The 24,913-nt window shown below is 41.5% G+C and overlaps 1 protein-coding gene across 1 annotated transcript in view; it reads right to left on the bottom strand.

Annotated features, from left to right (window-relative positions):
* The window catches only part of sgcd (sarcoglycan, delta (dystrophin-associated glycoprotein)), a 172,669-nt gene extending 148,129 nt beyond the window's left edge, over positions 1-24,540 (bottom strand). Inside the window, exon 1 of the mRNA XM_083986303.1 lies at positions 24,229-24,540. Coding sequence (XP_083842429.1) covers positions 24,229-24,231 — 3 coding nt within the window. The 5' untranslated portion in view covers positions 24,232-24,540. The remainder of the gene's footprint in view (positions 1-24,228) is intronic.
* Positions 24,541-24,913: the final 373 nt, after the last annotated feature.

Here is a 24,913-nt window from a genome sequence, read left to right as displayed (position 1 = left end):
CCTGCTGTTGCGTCTACTGGCAGCGGCGGCTTAACGAGGGAATCACCTTCAGCTGGATGTGTCGTCACTCCCTGAATGGGGGGTGTCCCCCCCTTAATTAAAGCCGAGCTGTGGACGCGGCCAAGCGCGCTCCAGGAACCACGACCCTATTCTTCCCCTTCCCCCTTCCCCAAAGTTTTAATCTTTTGTAGTAAATAAAGTAAGAGTATTTTTGAAACCAAAGAACCGCCTGATCCTTTCCCTGCACCTCACAAACCTGCCGTGAGGGACGAAAGTCACAAAGCGCAGCTTCTCTTCAAAGTCAAATTACACCGACGTCGTTTCACATTTTTACAAAATAACACCTGATAGAGAACACATATGAGATGGTGATCACAACAAAAAAATGTCTCTTTCTGTAATACTATCTTTTTAAATGACATTTATTTGAAAAATGTTACTTTCGACCCTGCTCTCCCCTACATTTTTGTCCTCCGGCTTATGAAACTTATGAACTGAGAAGTGTGAGGAACCGGTTTTTCTGTTCAAAGCAAACAGCTGTGTGAAGTAGCCTACTGTGGGGGGCAGGACTTTTGTCTGACAATGTACTTGAGTGAAGTATCCACAAACACACCCATTGGTCAGAGATAAAGAGGATGCTAATGTGTTACAGTGTCCAGCTGTCGTCACAGCAATTATTACAAGCACATGATGCAGGTGCTAATGTGTCGCTAATGTGTTATAGACAGTTATAGACCCTTGTGTGGTCACAACAATTATTACAAGCACACCTATTGGTCAGAGATAATGGAGGTGCTAATATGTCGCTAATGTGTTATAGACGGTTATAGACCATTGTGTCCAGCTGTGGTCACAGCAATTATTACAAGCACACCTATTCGGTCAGAGATAATGGAGGTGCTAATATGTCTATTAAGCTCATTACTTTCAATAGAGCGAACATGGTTCGTTTGGAGCATTTGTTTTAAAAAAGTAGTATTTTCTTCTTCTGGTTTGCTGCATTTAAAAAAAAAAAGTTATTACTTTACATCACGTTCGTTTCAGATGTGTAGTGACTGGAATTCAGACTTCCCAAAGCCTACGTGCTTCCAATAAAACATTTTTATTTAAAAAAAATCGATAGGTATACAGAACAGTGCAGTAGGCAATTTAAAGCAGATTGTGTCCCCAAATCTGCGTAGTGTGCACATCAGTCTTTCAGCAGGAGATCCTTCGGCCCTGGGCATTTTTCGCAGTCTGCAATGCAGTCACATGCCAGTCGGTCCTCCCTTTAGTGCTATGACCTGCTCGATGACTCTGTCCAAGTGGTCAATGTATCTGTTGCAGGCCTCTTTGGTGAGCTTATGTTTCCAAAATGACTCTATCGCGGAGATCAGTTCCTCTCTGCTCTTGGGTTTGGCCTCACAGCGAATGTAACGTTTCATTGAAGCCCAGACTAACTCGATCGGGTTCAGATCCGGCGACCTGCAATAAAAAAATAAAATAAAAAAATAAATGGACAACTCAGCACTGTTAACATATTTTCTACTATTTGTTTATCCAGAATATTTATTTAGACAATGTTAATAAATGACGTACTCTGCTGGTGTTTTCACCCAGTTGATCCCCTCACTCTGAATGCAGGCTCTGACACTGGCTGCAGTGTGTTTGGGATCATTGTCTGAAAAAATGGACAGCAAAGGACAATTTAACAATCAAACAATCAGTAGTGGCCTAATCATCATCACGCTGCTTTTATTGTAGGCTAAGCATGGCAAGGATTGTTACGGAAAAAAAGACTGATAGCCAACCTTGGAAGAATCTGTGTGTGGACATGAGGAACTGTTCTCTCAGATATGGACTGGCCACTTTTTTGATGATCTCTTCCTCGTAAAAGTGTCGATCCATAATACCTGCGGGTTAAAGAATGTGTTTTATTGTAACATTTTATTTTGCATAGGCTTTATATTCTTTATTATCAACACTTAATGTAGGCTTTAAACTCTTCATCACTCACCATCGAAAATGACGAGCGGGCCGGGGCCACAACGTGAAATTCCGCCCCAGACGTGCAGTTTGACCGGGTGTTTCACTCTAGGCTTTGCCGCGCCCGTGAAGTTGGTCTTTCTCCAGCACTGCAATGCAAAACGTTCCAGTGCCACAGTTGACTCGTCGGTGAAGAGAACATCATCGAACTTCTCACCAACAGCCTGCCATTCTTGTGCTTGTTTTAGACGCAACTCTTTGTTTTTGTCCCGAGTCATTGGAACAAATCTGTAACCAGAATATGTACATCAAAATGTTACTATAAAAATATTAAAATAAATAAATAAAAATGAATTGAATTGAATGAAATACATTGAATGAAATAAATAGTGTTACCTGGGTTTCCCAAAAGTCCAGCCAAGATGACGAACTGCCTTCCTCACTGAGCATAAACTGATGTTTATGTTGTGCCTTTTTAGGAGAAGCGCTTTCACTTTTCTTGCAGGTAATTCGTCGTCTGTTTTCAGGATGGAGTCCGTTATTTCCATCACCTGACTGGTAGAGAGACATTGTTTCAATACATAGTTTGGTACTCATAGCATATTGTTATTAATGCTCATACATTTAAAGAACAAAAAAAAAAAAGGCTATACCTCGTGAGTTTATACGGCTTCCGGTTCTTCTTCTCCACAACAGCATGCTGGTAATGACGCCGGATAGTGCCAAAGGAAGCTGTAACTCCAATCATCTCCAGATGTTTGGCAATAGCGCGTGTCGCCCAACCTTTCTTCCGCAGGCTCTTGATGAGGTCACTGGTTTTCAAGTTGATCACAGCCATCTCTGATTATCTGAATATCACATTCAGGGTCTGCCTTTTTCTACCCATTGTTGTGGGAGGAGCTTGGTGAGCAGCAATGGGGGAATGAGGACGTGAGTGAACCAAGGCAGGGGTCAAGCTCCGCCCACTGACCACAATGGGTACAAAAGGGTCGAAGCCCCGAGCTACCCCACCAGGCTCTAGATCTCGACCTATCTAGTCTATACCTGCTGCATACTAAGCGACCATGGACACCAGACGTTTCTACAGAGGGACAGAAAGACCAAAACCCTCTTCCAAAGCTACCAGGAGTCTCTTCCCAAGCAACAAAAACTCACCTCCTGCAGCTCAGGGGAAAAAACTGGTAAGTTTTTTAATTAAATAAATGTTAGGCTATTAATGCAAGGTATTTCTTTTTATTTTATTTATTCATAAATCCAGGTTCTAATTTCTTTGCAATGTTTCTGTGTTACAGACGACTGCAGTTAAACGTCAGCCAGCATCATCTTTGGAGCCACGCACCAAAGCGCCAGCTAAGCGTCTCATCTCCAAAAAGGCGGTAAGTGTTATTGCGCAAACTATACAGTACATGTGTATAATACTATAAGTCTATAGGCATGGCTGCTTATCTGACTCATGACTCATGACTTATCTCTATTTCAAATTACAGGCAGCTGTTACAAAGGTGCTTAAGTGCAATGACGAGCGGGGTGGCGATAAAACCAGGGTGGTGCACTTGGAAAACCTTCTGGCCCAGAGGACGGCGGAGCTTGCCGCAGAGAAACAGAGAGTAGCGCCACTGCTTGCGGATAAAGACGCCGCGATTGCAAGTCTGAAAGCTGACCTGGAAGCCATGAGAGCGCAGAACGAAAGCCTCAGACAGGAAAACAACAGCCTCAAGGAAACCAATCACTCTGAGTGCCAGAGAGAGGGAGCCATTGTGGAAGAGGTGAGAGCAGGGTTTGGACAACTGCAAGCTGCTCTTGAACAGAGAACCCAGGTCTTCGCTACGCCTGTGAGACCAATCCCCAGATTCGCCTCTACTCCAGAATCCTCACAGGCACAGATGTCTCCGTTGGCTCTTTCCTTGACCACCATGGACGACAGCGTCCAGATTTGCCGCCAGCACCCAGACGTGAGCTTGCGTATGGTCGCACCAGAGGAACATGCCCGACTCCACCAACAGAGCTACGGCCAAGTGGGCCGATATGGATGCCTGCTCTTCAGAAGGATCATCTCTGAGGACAACTATAAAGCCTGGAGTAAAACCACAAATTGGGATGGTTCAAGGGGCAAGCAGGAACTGCCACAGAATGTAAAGAACTTTGTGGTGGACAGCCTGAAGAAAAGATTTCCTGGGATGGAAATACATGAACTGAAAGACTGCATTGACAAGATCAATGAGTGTCTCCGCACCCCGAGAAAGTCATCCAAGGGACTCATTTTGCTGTAAATAGCATACAGTAGTCTACTGTACTGTGACATGTTTTTTTTTTTTTTTTAAATAAAACGTTTTGAAGAAAGTAAGGCTACAGATATATATTTTTGGGAAGTCTGAAACAATACCACACATCTTATTAACATGATGTAACGTAATAACTTCATCAAAATCATTCATTATTCATCAAAAAAATGCAGCCTCTAAAACTAGATTGAATAATATTAATTTCTTTTTAAAATCAGAAATATTTGTGTTAAAATGTAGCATAACATCTGACATCATAACAGAAGGCCTACCTAATATCAATAGATGAAAACCAGAAGAAGAAAATACTACTTTTTTTTAAAACAAATGCTCCAAACGAACCATGTTCGCTCTATTGAAAGTAATGAGCTTAATAGACATATTAGCACCTCCATTATCTCTGACCGAATAGGTGTGCTTGTAATAATTGCTGTGACCACAGCTGGACACAATGGTCTATAACCGTCTATAACACATTAGCGACATATTAGCACCTCCATTATCTCTGACCAATAGGTGTGCTTGTAATAATTGTTGTGACCACACAAGGGTCTATAACTGTCTATAACACATTAGCGACACATTAGCACCTGCATCATGTGCTTGTAATATTTGCTGTGACGACAGCTGGACACTGTAACACATTAGCATCCTCTTTATCTCTGACCAATGGGTGTGTTTGTGGATACTTCACTCAAGTACATTGTCAGACAAAAGTCCTGCTCCCCACAGTAGGCTACTTCACACAGCTGTTTGCTTTGAACAGAAAAACCGGTTCCTCACACTTCTCAGTTCATAAGTTTCATAAGCCGGAGGACAAAAATGTACACAGAAGCCGATGGGAAAAAGAGAAGAAATTTCGTTGTGTTTCATGTAGCCTAATAAAATAAAATAAAACACAGATTGAGACCACTTCATGATGTTTAGTTCTTTTTCGTTTCTTTTGGATTTTTGTGCGTACTGAGCCGTTTTGGTCCATGTTTGTAATTTCCCCTTATATTTTCTAAAGTTGCAACAAGCTATCCCGGTTTCAATAATTCCCCCGGTCCCACCCACATCAAATGAAATAAACCAGTAAAACATAGAATAATCTTTCATTTTAAATCAAATATAATGCTCTGCCTGTAGTGCAGCCCAGTAAATAGTCTCAATTCAAGTCTCTCCGGCCATATGGTGCCCACGTGAATGCACAGCTGAGCGGAGCTTCTGCAGCTTCCGTCGTCCTCCCTCCGCTTATTATTGTCCGATCAGTGTCACCTTCACCTTCGTCACCTTCTCAGGCTTCATCAACAAACACTGTGGACCAAGTGCACCATCTCATAAAGTGCAACTTCTGCTCTGCCGGTGAGCAAGGGAAGTTTACTTTGAAAAATGCGAGGAAAAAATGAATTAACCTGATTAGGACGTGTTAATAGCCTTTCAGCTTTGGTGATATGCCTTTAGTTATTATCAATTCCAGTTGTTTTACAGTTGTTACAGTTGTTTCACCTGGAGATGACGTAGCCTACACACCCACAGACAGGTGATGAACCGGACTACAGCGGCGAGAGATTTATGACGTTACGTAATTCAATAATCAATATTAACGAGGGCGAGTAGGCCTATGGTGTCTGCTTATTTCCAGCATGTCACTGTCTGTTTACAGAATCAACATCTAGCTTATTCCTAAAGTTTGTGAAGTGTGGAGCGGTCGAGCGGACCTGCTGACAGATGTGCAGCTGACAGTGACAGACATCTCTACCAGCTGATCCTCCCTCACTCACGTCCTGAGGACGGGACAAAAGTCTCCTGGATATTATTTTTTCTTTTCCTTTATTCATTTCTAACTGGCTCGTTTTGCCAGTAAAAACCATAACTTGTGAGAAAAAGAAGAGACGCGCGAAAACAACAAAATGGAAACATTGTAGCCTAATAACTCATGTGACCACAGCTGGACGAGTGGTCTGTGTGGTCTACATGAAGCGAGCACAGTCACGGACTGAGACAAAGTTATTTAGCTACATAAAGTCCAAACGTCAGCAGGCGTTGACCTTAAGCATTGTTCCTATTATTAAAACATGAATGACAAGAATAAGAGGTGAAAAGTAGCTGCTGCAGACTGATGCGCCACAGACCTGAGTGCTCATAAACTGTTACTTCGGCTTTTACAAAGGCTGATTTTCTGCTTGATCCATGATGATTAATTTACCTACAGAAAAACTAAATGCATAGTAAAAGTAATATTACTAATATTTTAGAGATCTCAAATTCACAAATGGTGTTTCTATTATTAAAATTCTGATTAAAAATTGGGTCAGGTCGGACCACGGGGTTCTTTTATTTATCTTTTTTTTTTTTTTTTTGCCGTGGTCCAGCCGAGAGACTGCTCGTGAGTCCGGCTGCATCAGGTCCAGGCTTCAACACCTGGATCGGACCGGGTCGGGTCGTTGAGAACCTAGCAGTTTATAGAAACTGCTCAAACGGGCTTTAAGAGGTGTATTCACAACATTTTATTTGCTCAAACATGCAGCCAGACCAGCACAGCTTTTTTTTTTTGAGAAGTTACGGTAGGCATGATGGTCTGGGAAACGCTGGCATGGGGGGGGATTACGTATTATGCTGTTATTACGCACGCTACAATATGACTATTGCACTGACAGTGAGTATGTAAATCTGTGCCCCGTAACAACCCAAACTCCATGACCCCCCCACCTCTAAAATGAATCCGGCGCCGCTGACACACACCCTCCAAAAAAAAAAAAACCATTGGCAGAAGTCCGGGCCGTGAGAACCGGCAGCCTACCTCTCGTATGGATAATCACCTTGATAATCCAACGGATTTGATCTGGAATATATATGTGTTTTCATAATGCCTATCATAAAGTGGATACAATCACCGCAACTCTGTCCGGAGCTTCGCTACTTTTATTTCCTTATACTGTACTTGGAAATAAGATGCGTTCCGTGGTCCAAGGCGATTTTCATACACACACCCAGCCTCGCTTTCAATAAAACACACACACACCTCCTTCGATGTGAACTCGCACAGAGCATGAAGCTGAGTTGATCTCCTTCGCAGTACAGGCCGGCTGGCTGACGGTGTCACCGGTCTCATTATCACTGGCTGTTTGTGTTTTCTGTCAAAACATGGATGAAACCTATCAACTTTGTAGCATATTTCTATCGAGGGGATGTTATTTCAGGATATCGAGGGGATGTTATTTCAGGATATCCTCACTGCTCCGTGCTGCTGTCTTATAGAGGCGTCCTGCTGCTCACAGATGCCACCTGGCGGTTGTTTGGGCACATTGCAGCTTCTGGTGAAAACACAATTACTCCTCCACAAAAAATCCGCGTGAGTCTCCCGTGACTCTCGCGTGAATCTCGCGTGAAATCGTCCAAATGAAACTAGTACCCACTGTATAGAAACCATATGTTTACAGGTGATTAAGGCTCAAAATGTAATAATTAGAGTATACTTAAAGCCCCTGTACAGACTTATCATTTAGTGTTGATTTTGACGGCCCCTGTGGACGAAAGCGGTGGTGTTTTGCCGGAATGAAGACTGCATTTCCCACTGTCGTGAAGACGTTTTGTCTGGCCGGCGAGTGTCGATTTGTTTTGGAAACGTCGGAAAAGAGACGGGACTTGCTTTGAAAACTTTTTTTTCTTTTAGCAGCTATCTGCAGCGTGCGTAGTAATGTATCTATTCGTATCGTTTCGTCAGTGGTCCGACCCGACCATGCCTTCCAGAGGTACAGAATTAGACTACTTAGAAATAGCGTATCTTCACACTGATGGGCTCATTTGTTGTTGTAGGTAACAGAGACACATCAGCAGAAACCAGAGACTTTTGCATATCCAGTTAAAAGCTCCGTACAGGCGCTTTAAAGATGTGGCTATGACAGGCGGGTGAGCGAATGTTTGCTATAACCTGACACGCACCGAGGTAGCTAGCTCTTCTGTTTCAATTAGCTAGTAGTTATGGGCGGGGTCAAGCGTTGCCAAGATGGCGACGGTAGAGCAGCACACTCTCTAGCTGTATTTGAAACAGTACCTATACTGCTAATACGTACTGATTTGGCAAAACAGCTTTTCACCTGTTTTACCGCTACCGCTGCCGGTTGCTGCGAAATGCATTCTGGGAAACTTGTATATTGTATATACTGTGGTGTGAATGGCATCAGTCTGCTGAAACAGCATACTGAATCCCACATTCAGTATGACTAACCTTGTCACCATGACCCCCTTGCTCCTTGCACTTTTGTTTTAACCTCTATTGTAACATGGCCCTATTTATTATAATGTAATATTGTAATGTATTTTGTATTTTATAATGTTGACGACGTGTGCTGCTGCCCTCTTGGCCAGGTCACCCTTGAAAATGAGATCTCGATCTCAACGGGTCTTTTTACCTGGTTAAATAAAGGCTAAATAAAAAATAAAAATGCAGTATAAAGTAATGAAGTATGTAGTAGGCAGTACAGGAGTATGCGGTTTCGAAAACGGCCTCTGTCTGCTACCGAGGCTACATCTTGATTTATCTATGTTTGAGTGGAGCTTTATCCTGCTCCATCTAGCCATTATCAGATGGTAAACTGACTTCCCCAGGTTTTGTGAGACCCTTTTCAGGACCACACACCAAACACACACTAACTTCTGCTCACTGTGTGTCACTGTGAGTGAATGATAACCTGTTAACACAATTACTTTGGCAGTCAGACTGGACAGCAATAGTCTTCTTCAGTCTCTAGAGAAGGAAAACTTTCCCATCATCATTCTGTAACACAGACTCTACCAAAGTGAATGACAGAGTATAAACACTCGATCTTTAGCTCGTATAATTAAATCACTGTGGCCTTAATGATGTGACACACGCCACTGGTCTGAACTGTAAATTAGCACCAACGATGAGAACTCCACGCATGGCGACACACAAGTGTGAATGGCCGAAGACGCAGAAGAGCTCTGTGAAAAACGATGGAAACGTCCTCATTGATGAACGATAATGCTCCGTGGACAGTAAACACCACGTGCCGCCCTCCAGCTGTGTCAGAGCATCACAGATATGAATGATTGTTCCGCTGCCCTGCAAAATTGTTTTCAACGTTGTCCATTATTAACAGAAAAGAGAAAAATTCACAACATGTGCAGTCAGAGAAACACACTGCAAATCCAGTCCTACAACAAACATGACTGTGACAAAAGGAGGGAAATGCTCACAGCTGAAGATGAAATTAATCACATTTAGAGAAAGTTCTAAAACTATTTTATTGCTCAAATACACGTCTGTACTCCTGCAGTGCCTCATGTTTTAGTTAATTTATGAGCTTTCTGATGTTGATGTCCTGTATATGTAGCTATTTGATTAGCTTTCAATGTTTCTGTCAAGGCTTGTCAGAACTGAGGATAGATAACAGATTTTTAACATCTAAACGTCTGAATGCACAACTAAATTCCGCTTTAAAATTGTCTTGTGTGTCGAGAAAAACCCCACCATTTTTGTCACTGTATATTTACAGTGTGTGTGGTCCTTAAATCGTCCAAGTGGTCCTTTGTTCGGATCAGTAATACAGTACAGCTATCTACCTCTAAAGCTAGCATGTTAAGTGGTTTTTAATTAGATTTTTGTTTCTGCAAGATGTAAAGTAAAATTTGGCAGCATGGACAAGAATACAATCTGTTAGGATCTATAAAAAAAAGCTCAGTGTTTCCTCCTGAAGCTACTGGAGACTTTAAAACTGGAATGAGGAGGAAATGGAGAAAGAGCTGATGTTTGTGCGGGAGCGAGATGTAGAGAGTGCTCTCAGATCAGACCCAACACAGTGACAGGTCAGCGCTGCCTTTATCCCAGGAGAGAGACGCTGATGCTAAATTGCCTGTCTCCTTTCCCTGCTCTCTCTTTTTCTCCCTCGCTCACCCTCCCCTCTCCGTTCTTTATTTCTCTCTCTTTATCTCCCCCCTCCCTCCCTCACTCTGAGAGGCTAACATCTTAATCATAATTGTGTCGTGAACCATAAACACTCATACGCTTGGCTGTGGAAGCAGCCGCGGGGAAAGTAATGGTGCTGAATAATAACAACTATAACTTTATTTGCAGAACCTTCCTCTAAGAACTTTTAGGCTTGTTTGTGTTTACACACAATCAAGAACAAAGGGACTACACTTAACAAAATAAAACTACAGGATTACACTTGTTTTTTTTCTTCACAGATTTCCTGAAAACAAAATCCTCTTTGACTATCTAAGTTTTAGCCACGCTTTACACAAATACAGGTTTCAGTGGTGCTTTCACTGTCCCTGTGTAAACATCACAAACAGGCCCTAGTGTAGACTGGTAGTAATCAGTCTCAATAAATTAGTAATAATAGATTTAATATATTTTAATGATAGATTCCTATGAGTTTTCTATAAGACTCTAAGCTCAGAAAATCACTGTTTGATCTTATCCAAGACTAAAACTAGAGAATCAAATAATTTATTATCTCATAATGTTTTTAACATTAGTCTTTAACCTTCACTTGTATTTATATTATCTATTCCTAAATGGACTACAATACTAATCTGCAATTGATTACTACACAAAATGACAGAGAATTAACTGGTCTGTCTTGTCTTTATATGGTCAGACCAACCAATCACATACTTGAATAGACTTTGATCATTTGAATGTATAGCTTTTACGATTGGTCAAATCGAAAGGGACTACAAATAGCAGGACAATTTGTTGAGGCAGAGCTGGACCCCTAAGAGAACATGACTCACTGAAAAGTTTAACTTTGGCATCAGCTAAATGTAAAATAAATATCATGAGCTCTTCTAAAACTGCAATAGAGTAGAATAAGATGCTTAGATCTGAGGAGAGGGGGGATGTTTCAGTGTAAGACACAGACGTGTGGTTGCAGTGATCCACGGAGCTGGTGTCAGAAATATTTCAGTAAATTTCTCAGGAGTGAGTGAGTCAGACAGAGACAGTGGACAGACGAAGGCCGAGGAACGTCTGCTGAACTATAATGCTGCACTTTTAATCCGTCCCCATGAGAAACTGGTGAGTAACACAGTCACATTTACCCACTCTCTAGCCTGTGGGCATCGTAATGGAAGTAACACTGGAACCTGACACAGAGGACTCTACTGATGCAGACTGTTATTATAACACAGGGTGGAAGACAACAACTTCATCGCATCCATCTTTAATCTTTAAACTAAAGTTTAGTTTATGTGAAACTAAAGTTTTATCCGTCTCTGTTTTTTTCTAAATTAAATCAAGAGGAGAAATAATCAATAAATACAATCAAGATTAGAAAACTGTTGATGTTCAGCAGCTGCCTCTAGAATCTCTTAACAAATCAGTTACTGCAGGAATGGTAAAATGGAAAATTTCAGTGGTTTTGAAACCGTGACTTTTTCATACCGTAGCCAGGTAACCAGCCCAAGCCTATACCATCCTGATTTTTTTGACTGTATTTAAGAGCCGTCTGTCTCGTTTTTATTGACACTCCAGGAGTTTTCCGATTTTATTGTAAGATGCTGAAGCAGAGGATGCTGAAGCAACGGGAACTATTGGTGTCTAGTTCCCGTTGCAAAATTATGAACAGTTCATCCACTGCTTTTTAGACTCTCTGAACACCACAATATCTGCCCTGTGATGAATGTGCTGGTTGAATCAAGACCAGGCTCTTTACACTGATTTGTGTGATTTACACGTGAAGAAGCTCCAGTTAGGTGAATCCGTAGTAAAAGTTTATCTCTGTGCTTTTAAATAAAAGTTGTTGGGTGCCTCGGTCTCAGTCATTTCCCAGTGTTTCCTTGGTATTACACACAGATTGACTGTGATCCAGAAAATATCAGACACCTACTGGCTTAGCCGCCCATCCTTTACTGGGATCCCTCTGCCGATTGGACGAGTCTGTGGGGGATTTTTCAGAGGAAGATTGCGGATTTTCTGTGGCTCAACAAGATGGCACACAACCACTCTTTCCAAAACCCACAGTAAATAAATATTAATCTGACAGCCTGAGGCTGCTTCCTGCACACAGATCCCTGGAAGCTCGGCAGTGGCGTTTGCTGTGGGCTTCTTCTGAGCTCAGCAGGGGTCTCCACCAACAAAAAAATCTCTCTGGCTGAAAATCAGGGATCTGTTTATCCATAATCCCTCATAGAAGATCATAATCCAGGGTCCAAAGTAGACCACTTCACCAATAGGAAAGTGGCCTCAGACCTTTGGCAAATGAGGCTACTGTAGCATTACTGTAGGATGTTCTACTGCCGATATTGTTGTTATGCAAAACAGGGACATCAGGGACGCTTTACTTCTTTAAGCTAACTTTAATCATAACGTGTGCTTGGCGACCAGGCAACAGTCATCTCTGCTCTGCTCTGTTAAACTAAGAAGGGCTCAAACCAGTCGGTCCCTTGAAGATTTCCACACCAGGGTTCTGAGTTCTTTAATGAAGTTTAGACTACTACCACTGTACACTGACTAAAACTGTTTAATAACACTGGAGCAGATATTTGACAAAAAATAAACTAATTATCTGTAAACACAACTCAGTGTTAATGTAACTGTAACCGTCTGCTGTTGTTAAAGGGACATCATACTACATTTACCATGAGCCTCCATGCGCACTGTGAAAGACGATCAGATACCGTCGTAGTCCCGACCATAAACATCAATTCGGCTGCGTTGTTATGACCGGCCGGGCAGCGTCCACGAAACCAAAAGTAAGGAAATGCTGGTCGGCTCGCCCAGTTTCCACCATTAATTAAAATAACAAAATAGCGATAGAGACAAAACGATATGGAGCCATTAACAAGTGTGGGTAGCGTAGATTCAACCACATTAAGGTGAGACTTTTTTATAACCAAATACAAACTCCTCGTTGTCCCTTTAAGTGTTGTTCATTTGATGTCCAAACACTGTGTCTAAATTTAGCCACTACTTCCAGCTGTTCACCACTGGTCAATAACAACCATCATGTATCATACAAACTGAAGATAAAAACAGTAAACAGAGAATCTGCTACATGTTAAGCACAGAACTGTATGTGACTCAATGACTTCAGCTACAGTCTAAAAAGGTGAACAGAGGGGAGCATCGAAGACGCCATCCACCACTGGTGGAATGTAAAAGTGTGTTCTCCATCCTCACTACAATCAGTCACCATGGTAACAAAGTGAGGCATTTATAATTACAGGCCAGTTGGTTCTAGATCCATAAACAGAAGAAAGAACCTGAGCGGAAAGTTGCAAAGTATTGAACAATATCGGTTCCCTGTTCCTGCAGCGTGAAAGCTCATTTCATTTATTTTTCAAGAGTGCTATTTTTGAAGAGCACTTTTACCCTGAGTGCCTCATACTGACACAAGTCCTTTGGCTTTAAAAAGCCCTGCTGAACCTGCAGGGCTCCTACAGTTACAGTGATGATGGTCTCTCACAGTTAAAGGGATTTTGAGATCCACAAATCTAAAGGAAACAACATGAAGAACCTAAAATGGTCTCAAATGAAAACAAACAACTAATAACTAGCAAATTAGTTACTTATTTAAACGTGACAGCACAGATCTGATTACTTTCACCACAACCCTATCCTACAACCACAGCAGGTGTTAGTGCATCATTAAACAAGGCAGTGGAAGCAGCTGATCAAGGATTTATGTGTCATTCTGGATGTTCCTGCTCTAGAGGCCGACTGGGGAGACATCGTATCGGACAGGTGGACCAACAGACTCTCTCATTAACATATTCCCTCAGAGTAAGATCACAGAGAGATTCTCTCGTCATCATATCAGTGTGTTTTTTCCTGTAATGTGTAATTTCATCAGGGAACATTTCCTCACCGATAGCGGTTTAGACTTCTCTGCATTTCGAAGACAGTTTCCGATAAACATCTAAACACAGGTGCTCAGCTGCAACTGTCCATCTTCTCTGATGTACACTGAATGCTCATCTGTATGCGTGCCGCTGCATTGTTCGCGAGTCTGCCGCTATTTAGAACAACAGTTTTTATGGTAAGCGCCAATCGGTCATGCAGTACTCTCTCAGGGACAGGATGGAGTTTGAAAAGAAAAAAGAAAAAAAAGCACAAAGAAGACAGATAAGTATACGGAGAAAGAAACGGAGAAATGAGAGACAAAAGTGAAAGAGACAGAGCGATAAACTGAGAAAGAGGGAGAGGCTGAAATACTTCGCAGGAAAGTTATAGAATTAAAAGAAAACAAAAGGAATGGCAGGGAGAGGAGGGGAGGGAGGGAAGCATGGGAGGAGAAACCAATGAAAGAGACAAAGAGGGAGATAAAGAGATAGAGGTAGAGGACAGAGAGCGAGATCAGTGTGCTACAGACGAAAGTGGAGAAACAAAGAGGCTTTAACCTTGAAACCGAAGTAGAAAATAAGAGACAGTTAAATGATAAGTTCACTTGCTCTCAAAATGTATCTCAACAATATATAATATTTATTTTTCTTATCCACTTGTGGCATTGAAAGTTAGTTAACATTGACAGCTGTTTATGCTAATTTAAGGTACAATTTTGAACAGATAAAAGTATGCATGTTTAATTCACGCTTAATGATAAACAATTTTAATGGACTGGTAGCATTACTTTGAACTAAAACTAGCGTTAACTAATTATCCACACGCTCTGTCCTGGATCAATCACCCCACTGTCCCTAGAAATGATGCTTCACGCATCATGACTGAGGTGTGCGTCCTCTCTGATGAGCAGTACTCTCTGTACAGGTCTCTGTCAAGTCAATGGGCAACAAGTCAAGAGCTATGACAGGTAGGAACAGCTGTACCATTATAACATCCAGGACAGAACATGTTAGGTCATAAACCTACAGTACATGCAGCTACATGGCCCTCAACCTCAGCAGTGTTGCAGAATACACATTTGGACAAGGAGACATTACAGTGACAACTTCATATCTTGTGGATTTAATATAATAATAATAATAATAATAATAATAACAACACACTTTATTTTATGGGTGCCTTTCTAGTACTCAAGGACACCGTAGTGAATAACGAAAGAGGGAAACAAACAATAAAAACCACAAGAAATACACAAGGTTGATATTAAGATGGGAAATAAATTAATCCATAAACTGATGGATCAGAAGCTTCATCGGCATTGACGACTTGAAAATCACAATCACTGCACAGGATATGTAGTTGCACCTCTTCTGTCATATCAACTGCAGATAACAAACTACCCCCCCTTGAACACACACACAAACACACACCACACCCGACTTGCCACACTTTCCTCTTAATTGGCACTAAAACATGACAAACACCTTGCCAATTAACACAATGCTTGAAATCCTGGCTGTAATCAGCCTCAGAGTCATGTAAACAGCAAATTAAAGTTGAAATGCCTCAACTGTTTACTTTAACTGCAGTTAATGGCTTGATCCAGACAACAGATGCCAACTTGTTGCTTTAAAATGTTTCCTGCTGTTTGAGATCATGGAAAGAAAAGGGTTTGTGGTTGGTCCACAGTGTTTGGCATCTTGTATCTCACCATGGCATCATGTTCAAGTCCATTCCAGAAACTGAGCCCAGAAACATGAGCCTCTTGCATTTTGTCTGTTTTTGAAGTGTTCATTTTTTTTTAAATATTTTTTGTATATTTATATTTATATTTTTGTCTTCATTTTCTTTTCTTTTCTCTTCTTTTTTTTTAACCTTTATCTACTTCCTATTCTCTATTCTTAGAGGAACTGTAATGTAATCGATTTGCCCCTGGAGATCAATAAAGTACTCTGAATCTGAATCTGGTGTGTTTTGGGCTTTATGATGAAATATAAATGTCAAGGATGGATTTATTTATCTAAAACCTTGTTTGTAATGGAAGTAAAAAAAACTGGCAAATACACCACTCACAAAAAGTTAGGGATATTTGACAAGAATATCCCTATAAAAAGTTCATATGATATCTATACTGTATATTTTATGCATAAACCTTTAATTCCCCCCAAATTTCAGTTGCGCAAAGTTAGTTTGTTTGAGCAGTTTTATATGATCTCTGAACAAAATCTGTTGACTAATAAATTACACTCCACGAACTTGGACTGTGAAGCCCGACTGTGTTTTCACAATGTGAGCAACACCATCAATTAGTAGATTGAAAGCAGCAGAACAAGCTTATTTCCATCAAATGCACATTCATCTGGGTGTCAGCAGCGAACCGCAGCTTTCCACCTACTATTATTTGTTGTGTCATGACTAACGGTTTTGTGGTGAAAGGAAAAAAGGAGAGAGTTGATTGCAGACGTCTAAACCTCCACAATGTTTGCTTTCATTACGAGCAATGCTGAGGATAAGGGCGGTGGTGGGGGGGCACTTAGAGAGATTTCAGGGGTATTTTGTTGTGTTAAATACATGATTGATGTGCCACTGCAATCACATAACCCTGCGAGCACAATTAGCCAGGTAATAAAGAAGCTAATTCTGAGAAAATAAAACAAATGACACACTTTCAACAGTTTAGTGACTCAGTTAAAGGCTGAACTGAAGTGAGGATGGGAGAAAAAAAAAAGTTTCTGCACTGATAAATGTCTTCTCTGTTGGTGCATTTTAAAGCAGAAACACTGATTGGACTGTGGAGTCTAATTATTGTTGTCTCTGGGTTTGGCCGAGGTCTGAGGAAGCTGTAAATGATGTGAAATGACAGCAGGGCTCTGCCAGGCCGTCACAGGAAGGAAGACCTTTCCCTCTTAATTGACCTGCCTGGTGGCTATGGATGGGTGTATCACACGTCAATAGAAAATAAATACTAAGAGGACTGTGATGGATGAAGCCCCAGGTGTCCAGTTGCACCTCATTAAATGGTAAATAAAAGAAATAACACACACATACACAAACACACTGTACAGTTGATGAAATTCCAGCCTCTCTGTACCTCTTCTTTATCAAATCGCTCTGCTGCTCTGATGCTTTCGAGGATTAAGGTGAAATTTACCCTGCAGCGAAATGACCACAAACATGGAAATGACTTTGCAGCACGGTGCCAAACCGATACGGGGAGACGTTAGCTTGGCTACGCCCAATTCTTGCTCCAAAGTCTAATCCCCAAATTATCACTCACTCAGCAAATCCTCCTCTCCTCTCCTCTCCTCTCCTCTCCTCTCCTCTCCTCTCCTCTCCTCTCCTCTCCTCTCCTCTCCTCTCCTCTCCTCTCCTCTCCTCTCCTCTCCTCTCCTCCATCACCTCACTTTGCTTCCTCTTTTCACCTCCCTCTTCTCAGACTCATCTGCCTCTCATTTTCCCCTCTCCAGCCCCCCTGGCAGCTTTACCATCTATTTGTATGCGGGAGGGCGGTGAAAATAATAGAAAAGCTGCATGAGAGAAAGACTTTATCTGTAAAATAAATGCCCTGAAAAGATCACAGTTGTTACATTGACTGTCATCATGGCTCAGATTTAAACCGGCTACGTCGAATGAAGGATATATTTGAAAAACAAACCAAAAACTTCTAACTTATCGAACAGAGGTGAGGGAATTGTCTGGAAAACTATGATGATGTATACAGCAATCAAGGACAAACTGTTACTGAGAAGAAGAGCGATCACGCTCCTTCAGGGAAGCAGTGAAGGTTGGAAATGTAGCACAGCACAGCTAAAAGTTACAAGTTAGAACCGCACAGTTTCAACTTTGAAACCAAAACAAAGGCCCATCAAAACTCTCAGTTTAATAGCAGTGTAAGGCCAAGTGCCTTAAAACCACAAACATCAAGGTAACCAGGGGAGAGCTATGCCTTGCAACACAACTGTAAGGCCAGGCCCAGCTGTTGAAGCTGCTGAAGTGAAAATTCTACGTGAGCCAGACCATCTCATATGTAGTGCCGTTTGTGTGGTATGGTATCCCACAATGCATCATGAAAGGTAAATGTATACAATTGAGCAATATATGCCATCTTGTATTGTGCTAGCCCTAAAAGAAAAAAAGAACAGCACAGGGAGAACGTCCTGAGGAGTGTCCCAAAGTGTTAGTGATCAGCTCGTTATTTAGTCCCCTAAAGAGGAGTCAAAGACAGAGTGAGTCCGGCAGCCCCTAAAAACGATGATGTTAATAATTAGTGAGTTTTCAAGGTTCCTTGGTTTTATCCAGTTGTTTCTTTAAGACAGAGACAGAGCTTGTTACAGATCTACCACCACGTTCCAGCTCAAGACAGGTTCACTCCTCTGGTGTTTGTTGACGTTCCACAAAGTGGTTCTGCTAATCTTTTAGCACAAAAATTTTATAAAAAAAATAAAAATAAAATAAAAAGTCAGTGCGTCATTCCTCCCAATTATCCAGACTTTGGGTTGTTATATTGTTGCAGGAAGCTGAAGTACAAGTAAAGACAAGGCACACTGCCAGCTCTTAAATCCAGTCCTGTGAATGGGCAGACATATTGCTTTAAAGCTCTTTTTTGAAGACAATCAGTGTCCTTGTTCACAGTGGCATTAGCACATATTCAGAGGTGCACGACCCTGGAGAAAATGTTTGTGATTTCTAATCCTGACCAACACTTGGTGACTGCAGTGCTCTGAGTCAGAATCATACAGTCTGTGGTTATAATTAATTAATGTCCTTGGTAACTACTGTTAGCCAGAACTTGTTAAATGTCACAGCAAGTAAAATCTTTAAATGTCTCTGTGTTACATTTATTATGGGTTTAATTATTCTCTGTGCTGCAGCTGAAATAAAAGAAGCCATTACTCTAAACCAGCAGCCTTCATAACAACATCTGATGCACTTGGGAGGGCAGGACTTGGGGTGAGATTTTTCTATATGTTTAAAATTAATATCTAGCAGTAGAGGTCATTCTTGGAAAGAAGGTTTTGGAGGAACAATTATAAAGCTGAGCTCTTATCCAGGAAGTTTCCACCTGAGATAATGGTCTAATTGAAGCATGGAAACTACAGGTCATTTTCCCTCTGCACAAAGTAAATAATGGGTTAGTAGCAGTCACAATGTCTTTGATGTTCACCATGACTGAGAGAGGTGAAAAACACCAAAAAGTAGCGCTGTACAATGTTTTCTGCATATCTTATAACATTCATTCCAAGGACCATAGACTTCTCAAGGGAATACAGTATGTCCCTCACTTATCCTTGGAGCTACTGTGCCTTCTGTCTCTGTGCACGTCAACATTACACAGCACAGCTCCTGTGTTTTACATACATCTGAGCTTGAAAAACAGCCAGCTGGAAATTTCCTCCATTAGAACCTCAGTTTTGCTCTGAAGCAACAATGTTTGTGTTTTGGTTTGTTTTACTGTGCACACTAAACCAAAAGATGTATTCTTTAAGGCAAGAAGTCGTCACTATGCAGCCATCTATCTCTGCAACACCTTGGGGCAGTTATTTCATGATAGGACCCGTATGTTGATGAATAAAGACTGAACCATAACTGCATTTGTAGAATTATCAGTGAAATGATGAAATCTGTTCATAAAGTTTAGTGACTGACTTAACACACGTGCAAAGATTTGCTTGTATTAGTGCAACAACACAAGAGACTTCAACTGTTTCCTGTTCAGCTAATAAAGCAGACAGTTGGCTTAAGCTGGACATACTGCACAATCTCAGAAAACTTGTTGGTTAATTCAGTCTCACACTGAACAAATAAATGTTCTACGATGTGAAGCCGAAGCTCAGGAGCTGTTTCTCACACTGTTTTGTTTGAAAAGTCTGAGGCAGAAAACCTTGTCCTGTGTGAGAAACCTCTCCCCTTGTTCATCCATATTTTCCATCGTTGTGTCGCCATGGTGAGAAAAAATGCTCTGACATCGGGGAATAGACTCATGACTCTGCTTTAACTGTACGAGAGCCTGATGCCTGAAGATGATGGGACTACAAGGAGTTGTGTAGCTCAAAAAGCGGGTCAAACATGTGCTAAGATTGTATAGCACAGCTTTAGTGTTGTCTTTTCCTGTGGTGCCTCTCTCTCTTTCTTCCTTGTCTGTTTTCCTCCCTCCCTCTCACTCAAAAGTACCATGTTTTGTTTTTTTATAAAGTTTTAAAACATGTTTTACAGTAATGATAATAAAATGGTTTGTAGAAAATCTTAGGAATGCTATCATCAGAGCCAACTGGTGTCTCCCTCCCGTGCAGCAGAGCTGCTGATGAGATACAAAATGTTGATCAGATGAGAAAGAGTGTGAGTTTAAAGTGCCAAACTGCTGCTTCTAAGTGTGTGTTAGAGAGGAGAAACCCTCCAGACACAGTGGGCAAACAACAGACAGACTCTTCAGCACTGGCTTTCAGAGACTCTGTAACTAAATTTGCACTTGTGTTGGAATGTTGTCCTGCGTTGCTCAGCGAGTGAAACACAACCAGGGACACACAGTCATAGACCACGGTCAGACCTGCACCAGCGACAAAGAGCCACATGAAAGCAGCAGCAAATTGAAGCTGAGTTGCCACCTGTGCGGTCTTTGTAAAACCAAGGACCTCCACAACTTTGAAACAGGTTTCAAAGCCTTTTTTTAATATTTAGAAACCCACAAAGAAAAATAAATAAATAAAAGATGCCAGCTGCCATCCCCCCGCAGTTCTACACCCAGACACAAGTACACACACACACACACACATAACACAGGCAGTTCTTGGCTGAACTATTAGCACAAATCCACACAAAAAAATTGGATATATGAGGAAGAAGAAGTCCACTGACTTACCTCCAAGTCAGAAACACCCTAACATATTACACGTTTTACATGAATGGACCAACACATGCATTTGCAGCAAACAGAAACACTTTTTCTCCTCTGAAAAGATCTGTGGCAAAGTTTCCTGTCACAGCCAGGAGGTGCAGACTGATTACTGAATGTATGCCCGCAGACGCCTGAGATGTCCTGTCAAAACACTCCAACACTCATTATTTTGAGGTTCATTAGAAAATATAAAAATCAATAATTCATCCAACTGTCTATCATGATAAGGCTGAGTATCCACAGTTATGGAAGCAGCTCGTTTAGCTACATACATACTCACAGTGACAGTGTTAATGTGCAAGCATCATGTCAAGAACAATTATGGTGATGTCAGTGTCATGAGAAGAAAAGGTCAGTATATATTGGACCATTTCTGAGAAGTATGACCACAACAGGGTTCCATTTGACCATTTCAAATGGACATGAGACTCTATTTATCTGTGCACGCAAGCACGTTGATATGTTGGATTGACCAAAAACAATGCAATCAATATGTATGTGGAAACGCATGTTGATCCAAGTTGACGTTAATGAGGTCTGAACAGAGCCTATGTGTGTGTTAGCACTAGAACTGCAGGCCGACAGTAAAAGCACACACCAAGAGACAGAGAGTCGAGGTCATGGACGGGCTGTGGGGGTGTTGGGCAGTCGGCGGCATAACTGCAGCTCTGTAACTGTTCCTAATATAACTGTGTGGAGCGACAGCTGCTGCATGTCCTGGAGCAGGTGGGCTGTGTCACAGTGGGAGGGGAAACAACTCAGGAGTTTCCTGGTGGTGAGAGCCACTTTCGACAAATGTAATCAACGTATGAATAAGTGCAGAGAGCATTAGCCGCTGACTTTGTTTATCTCTTCCAGTCTGCTTTTGATTCTAATTGAGAAGTTTTTCCTATCCTTGTCTGAACTCTGGTTTCAGTAGAACTAATACTATGAATAATATGTTTAAAAAAGCATAAAATATATATTAAATTGCGAGAACTGCAACACCTTGTCTACATCCAAGGACTGAATCAAGGTTGCATACCATTGGATTTAGGTGCCGCATAAGGCAGAATCAGCAATACTAGCAGCCAATCATTGTAGCAGATTGTGAATAAATTTTAATGTATCAATATGTTAATGATCCACAAGCTTGTTTCAGGTGAAGTTGTGATAAAAAAAAAGGTCACCACTGTGCTTCTATCTAACACTGGTCTAATACTTCCACTTCAAGAGGTGCTGTTGCATGGAGTGGTGATTTTATGATGCAACCCATACACTGCTTCACTATTTATGTCAGCTTCAAATAGAAGAAGTAACTTTGTTTTAAAACGAAACTTTAAAGGTCACATATCATATAAAGGTAGATGTTTTTTGGATTATAAAGCATGTCTATGATCTATATTAATACTGTGAAAGTATCAAAGCCTCACTCCACAGAGGAATGCACACAGCCTAGCCTGTATTCATAAACTGAGCCTTAAAACCAGCCATCAGGATATCTGGAACTTTGTGATGTCACAACAGAAGTAGTGACAAAGCCCCACCAACCTGGACTCACCATGAAACTTTAAAGGGTTTGGTTTCTCCAAATGTTTACCCTTAAAGCTCCAGAGAGAAGCCTGGGAGAGGAAGGGGAAACTACAAAGTGTATAGTTGAAATTGCAAATGTTTCTTCTTATAGATCATTAAAAGGGTAAAATCTAAGACTTTAAATTGCAATTTAAATACCAACAGGTCTTTGTCTAATTAGCTCTCAGATGAGTTCTCAATCACTGCAGATTGAGGCATCTTAAAAAGTTGTGATGAGTAAATTTCTTGTCTGTGACCTTCCCCAGCAAGAGAGGATGGAAGCAAACCTGATGCATCTCAATAAGTGTAATCAACTCAGGCCAGACCTCCATCTCGTCATGTTCATGAAGGTCTGCAGAAAATCTAAGTCCAAAAAATTGGAATAATGAGACCTTTGCAAATCCTGAGGCAGCAATTTTGAGTTTTGAGGGTATTTTTTAAAAGCCAGCGCTCATTGGTTTTCTGTCTGGATATAAACAAGCTCACTCCAGTGAAACTTAAAAAGTTACTGAACTTTGAACTGAACAAATGAATCAACAGATTATATGCTGCAGGAGTCATTTCAAACTTTGACAAGTTCCTGTTGAGTGAATGTACTTTTACTTCCATGGTGGATACTAGTCATTACTGGAATCATTTGTAAGCTGACCACATCCTCGTTCCTCTTGACTTCACACTCACTTTGATTGAACTATACTTGATTTGGACCAGGCTTGTATGTCGAACCTAAATATATAAATATATATCTTATAAAAAATGTTTTGCCCTTTTTCGACGACACTATTGGACCAAGTTTCTTATGATTCTTTCTATGTAGACAAAATTTAACACTTGAGAAGTTAGGCTTCTCTTCTTGAATGTTTCAGGGATTTTGTGAATTGGTTTTGCTGTTTAGTGGAATTCAGGTATTAGTTTCAAACACTCTCAGACAACAGCCTTAGTCCTTAGTTGGACTCGTCCCAAAAGACCAAAAACTCCAATCCAGACCTGAGCCTTAACCCGAACTTGTCCTAGTAGATTTAAAAAGAAGAAATTACTTATGCCCTGTGTGCTACACAGATACGGAAGACCTCCCCACCTTCCTTGAAACCTAACACACCCCTTCACCACAACTGAGCCAGCCTCTGGCTCCTCCTACCCTGAACAGAGTCAGACTCTGTTGAGCCCCAACAGTAGGCTGCAGCCCATCCACACTCGGCTTCTTGTTACTTATTTATAGCAGCGCGTTTCCCAGAGGGACAAAGTAATTGAAACCAAATGTGTTGCCGGGACTGATACGGGGAAGTTGTGGCGGTCAGCCCACCCACCCATCCTCCCTCTCTTCTCCTCTCTATACACAAACTCTGTGAATAGAGAGAGCGGTGGAGCCTGAGAAATCACTTTTCCTGCTATTTCATTTCTGAGAGAAGAAGAAAAGAGAAGTTCCTGAGCTTGATTTCTTCTTCACAACTTTTTGGTTCACAGCAAATAAATTCAGTTAACTGCTTCATTCTCAGGGGCTTTGCACGTGTAAGCGGTAAAAATGTGTTTACTTTTTTTTCTTTCCTAAAACTCCTGAGGACAGATCGGGACAATACATAAATAAATAAATAAAACATTCTTTCATTAAAAAAAACAAGCAAAGGAAGAGGCTCCTGTTTTTTTGTTTTTTTACAGGAATAAAGTAGCAGTGGTCGAAGCTCAACCCACCTCCCCGCCCACTGCAGCCACACCAACACCATAATGAGCAGTCCAAACAAACTTACCATGTTTCCTCTTTTCCTTTCTCTTCCTCTTGTCCCCTCGTTATTAACTTCCTCTACTTCCCTCTCTCTCTCTCTGGGCTCCAAACAGGGTTGTCGTGTGTCACTGTGATAAAACTGGGATTGAGTTTCTGCTAAGTAGCTGCATGAGGCCTTCACTGACCAACTCAAAGTCAGGCCGCCACCTCTCTCTGTGTCTCCCCTCCCTGCTGCCTTGCTCTCTTGTCAGCTTTTCCAATAACAAAGTGCTCCCCGCCTCTTTTGGCCGTGTCCCTGAGTTGTTTCTGGCCGCTTGGTGGACTCCTGTGACCCGTCTGTCTCCCTCCTTTCTCTCTTTCTCTTTTTTTCTCTGCTGTGGAGAAAGTCTTGTTGCTCCAGCCCCTCTGTCTCTCTCTCTCTCTCACTCACTTGCAGCCTTGCCTTCCTTTCCACATTTAGAAGCAGAGACACATGTGGGCTTCTGGTTTGAAGTTTAAAGAGGCGGGACTTGTATGGAAAGTGTTGTGTTGTCATGACGACATCTCCTTTTTCCAGCAGTTTGAGCCCTGCCCTTCCTGTGCTGTATGAGCGAATTTACTGGGATGGGTAAGTATTTTATTTTTCCATGTGTGTAGTTTGTGTTGTGAAATACTGTATATCACACAAATGGACAAAAGAACTGGATCTTACGTTGGAATAAGTGCTGCTA

Source organism: Trachurus trachurus (genome assembly GCF_905171665.1).
Source record: "Trachurus trachurus genome assembly, chromosome: 14".
Classification (NCBI taxonomy): domain Eukaryota; kingdom Metazoa; phylum Chordata; class Actinopteri; order Carangiformes; family Carangidae; genus Trachurus; species Trachurus trachurus.
The sequence above is the reverse complement of the archived record's forward strand: the minus strand, read 5'-3'. Positions and strand labels throughout refer to the sequence as shown.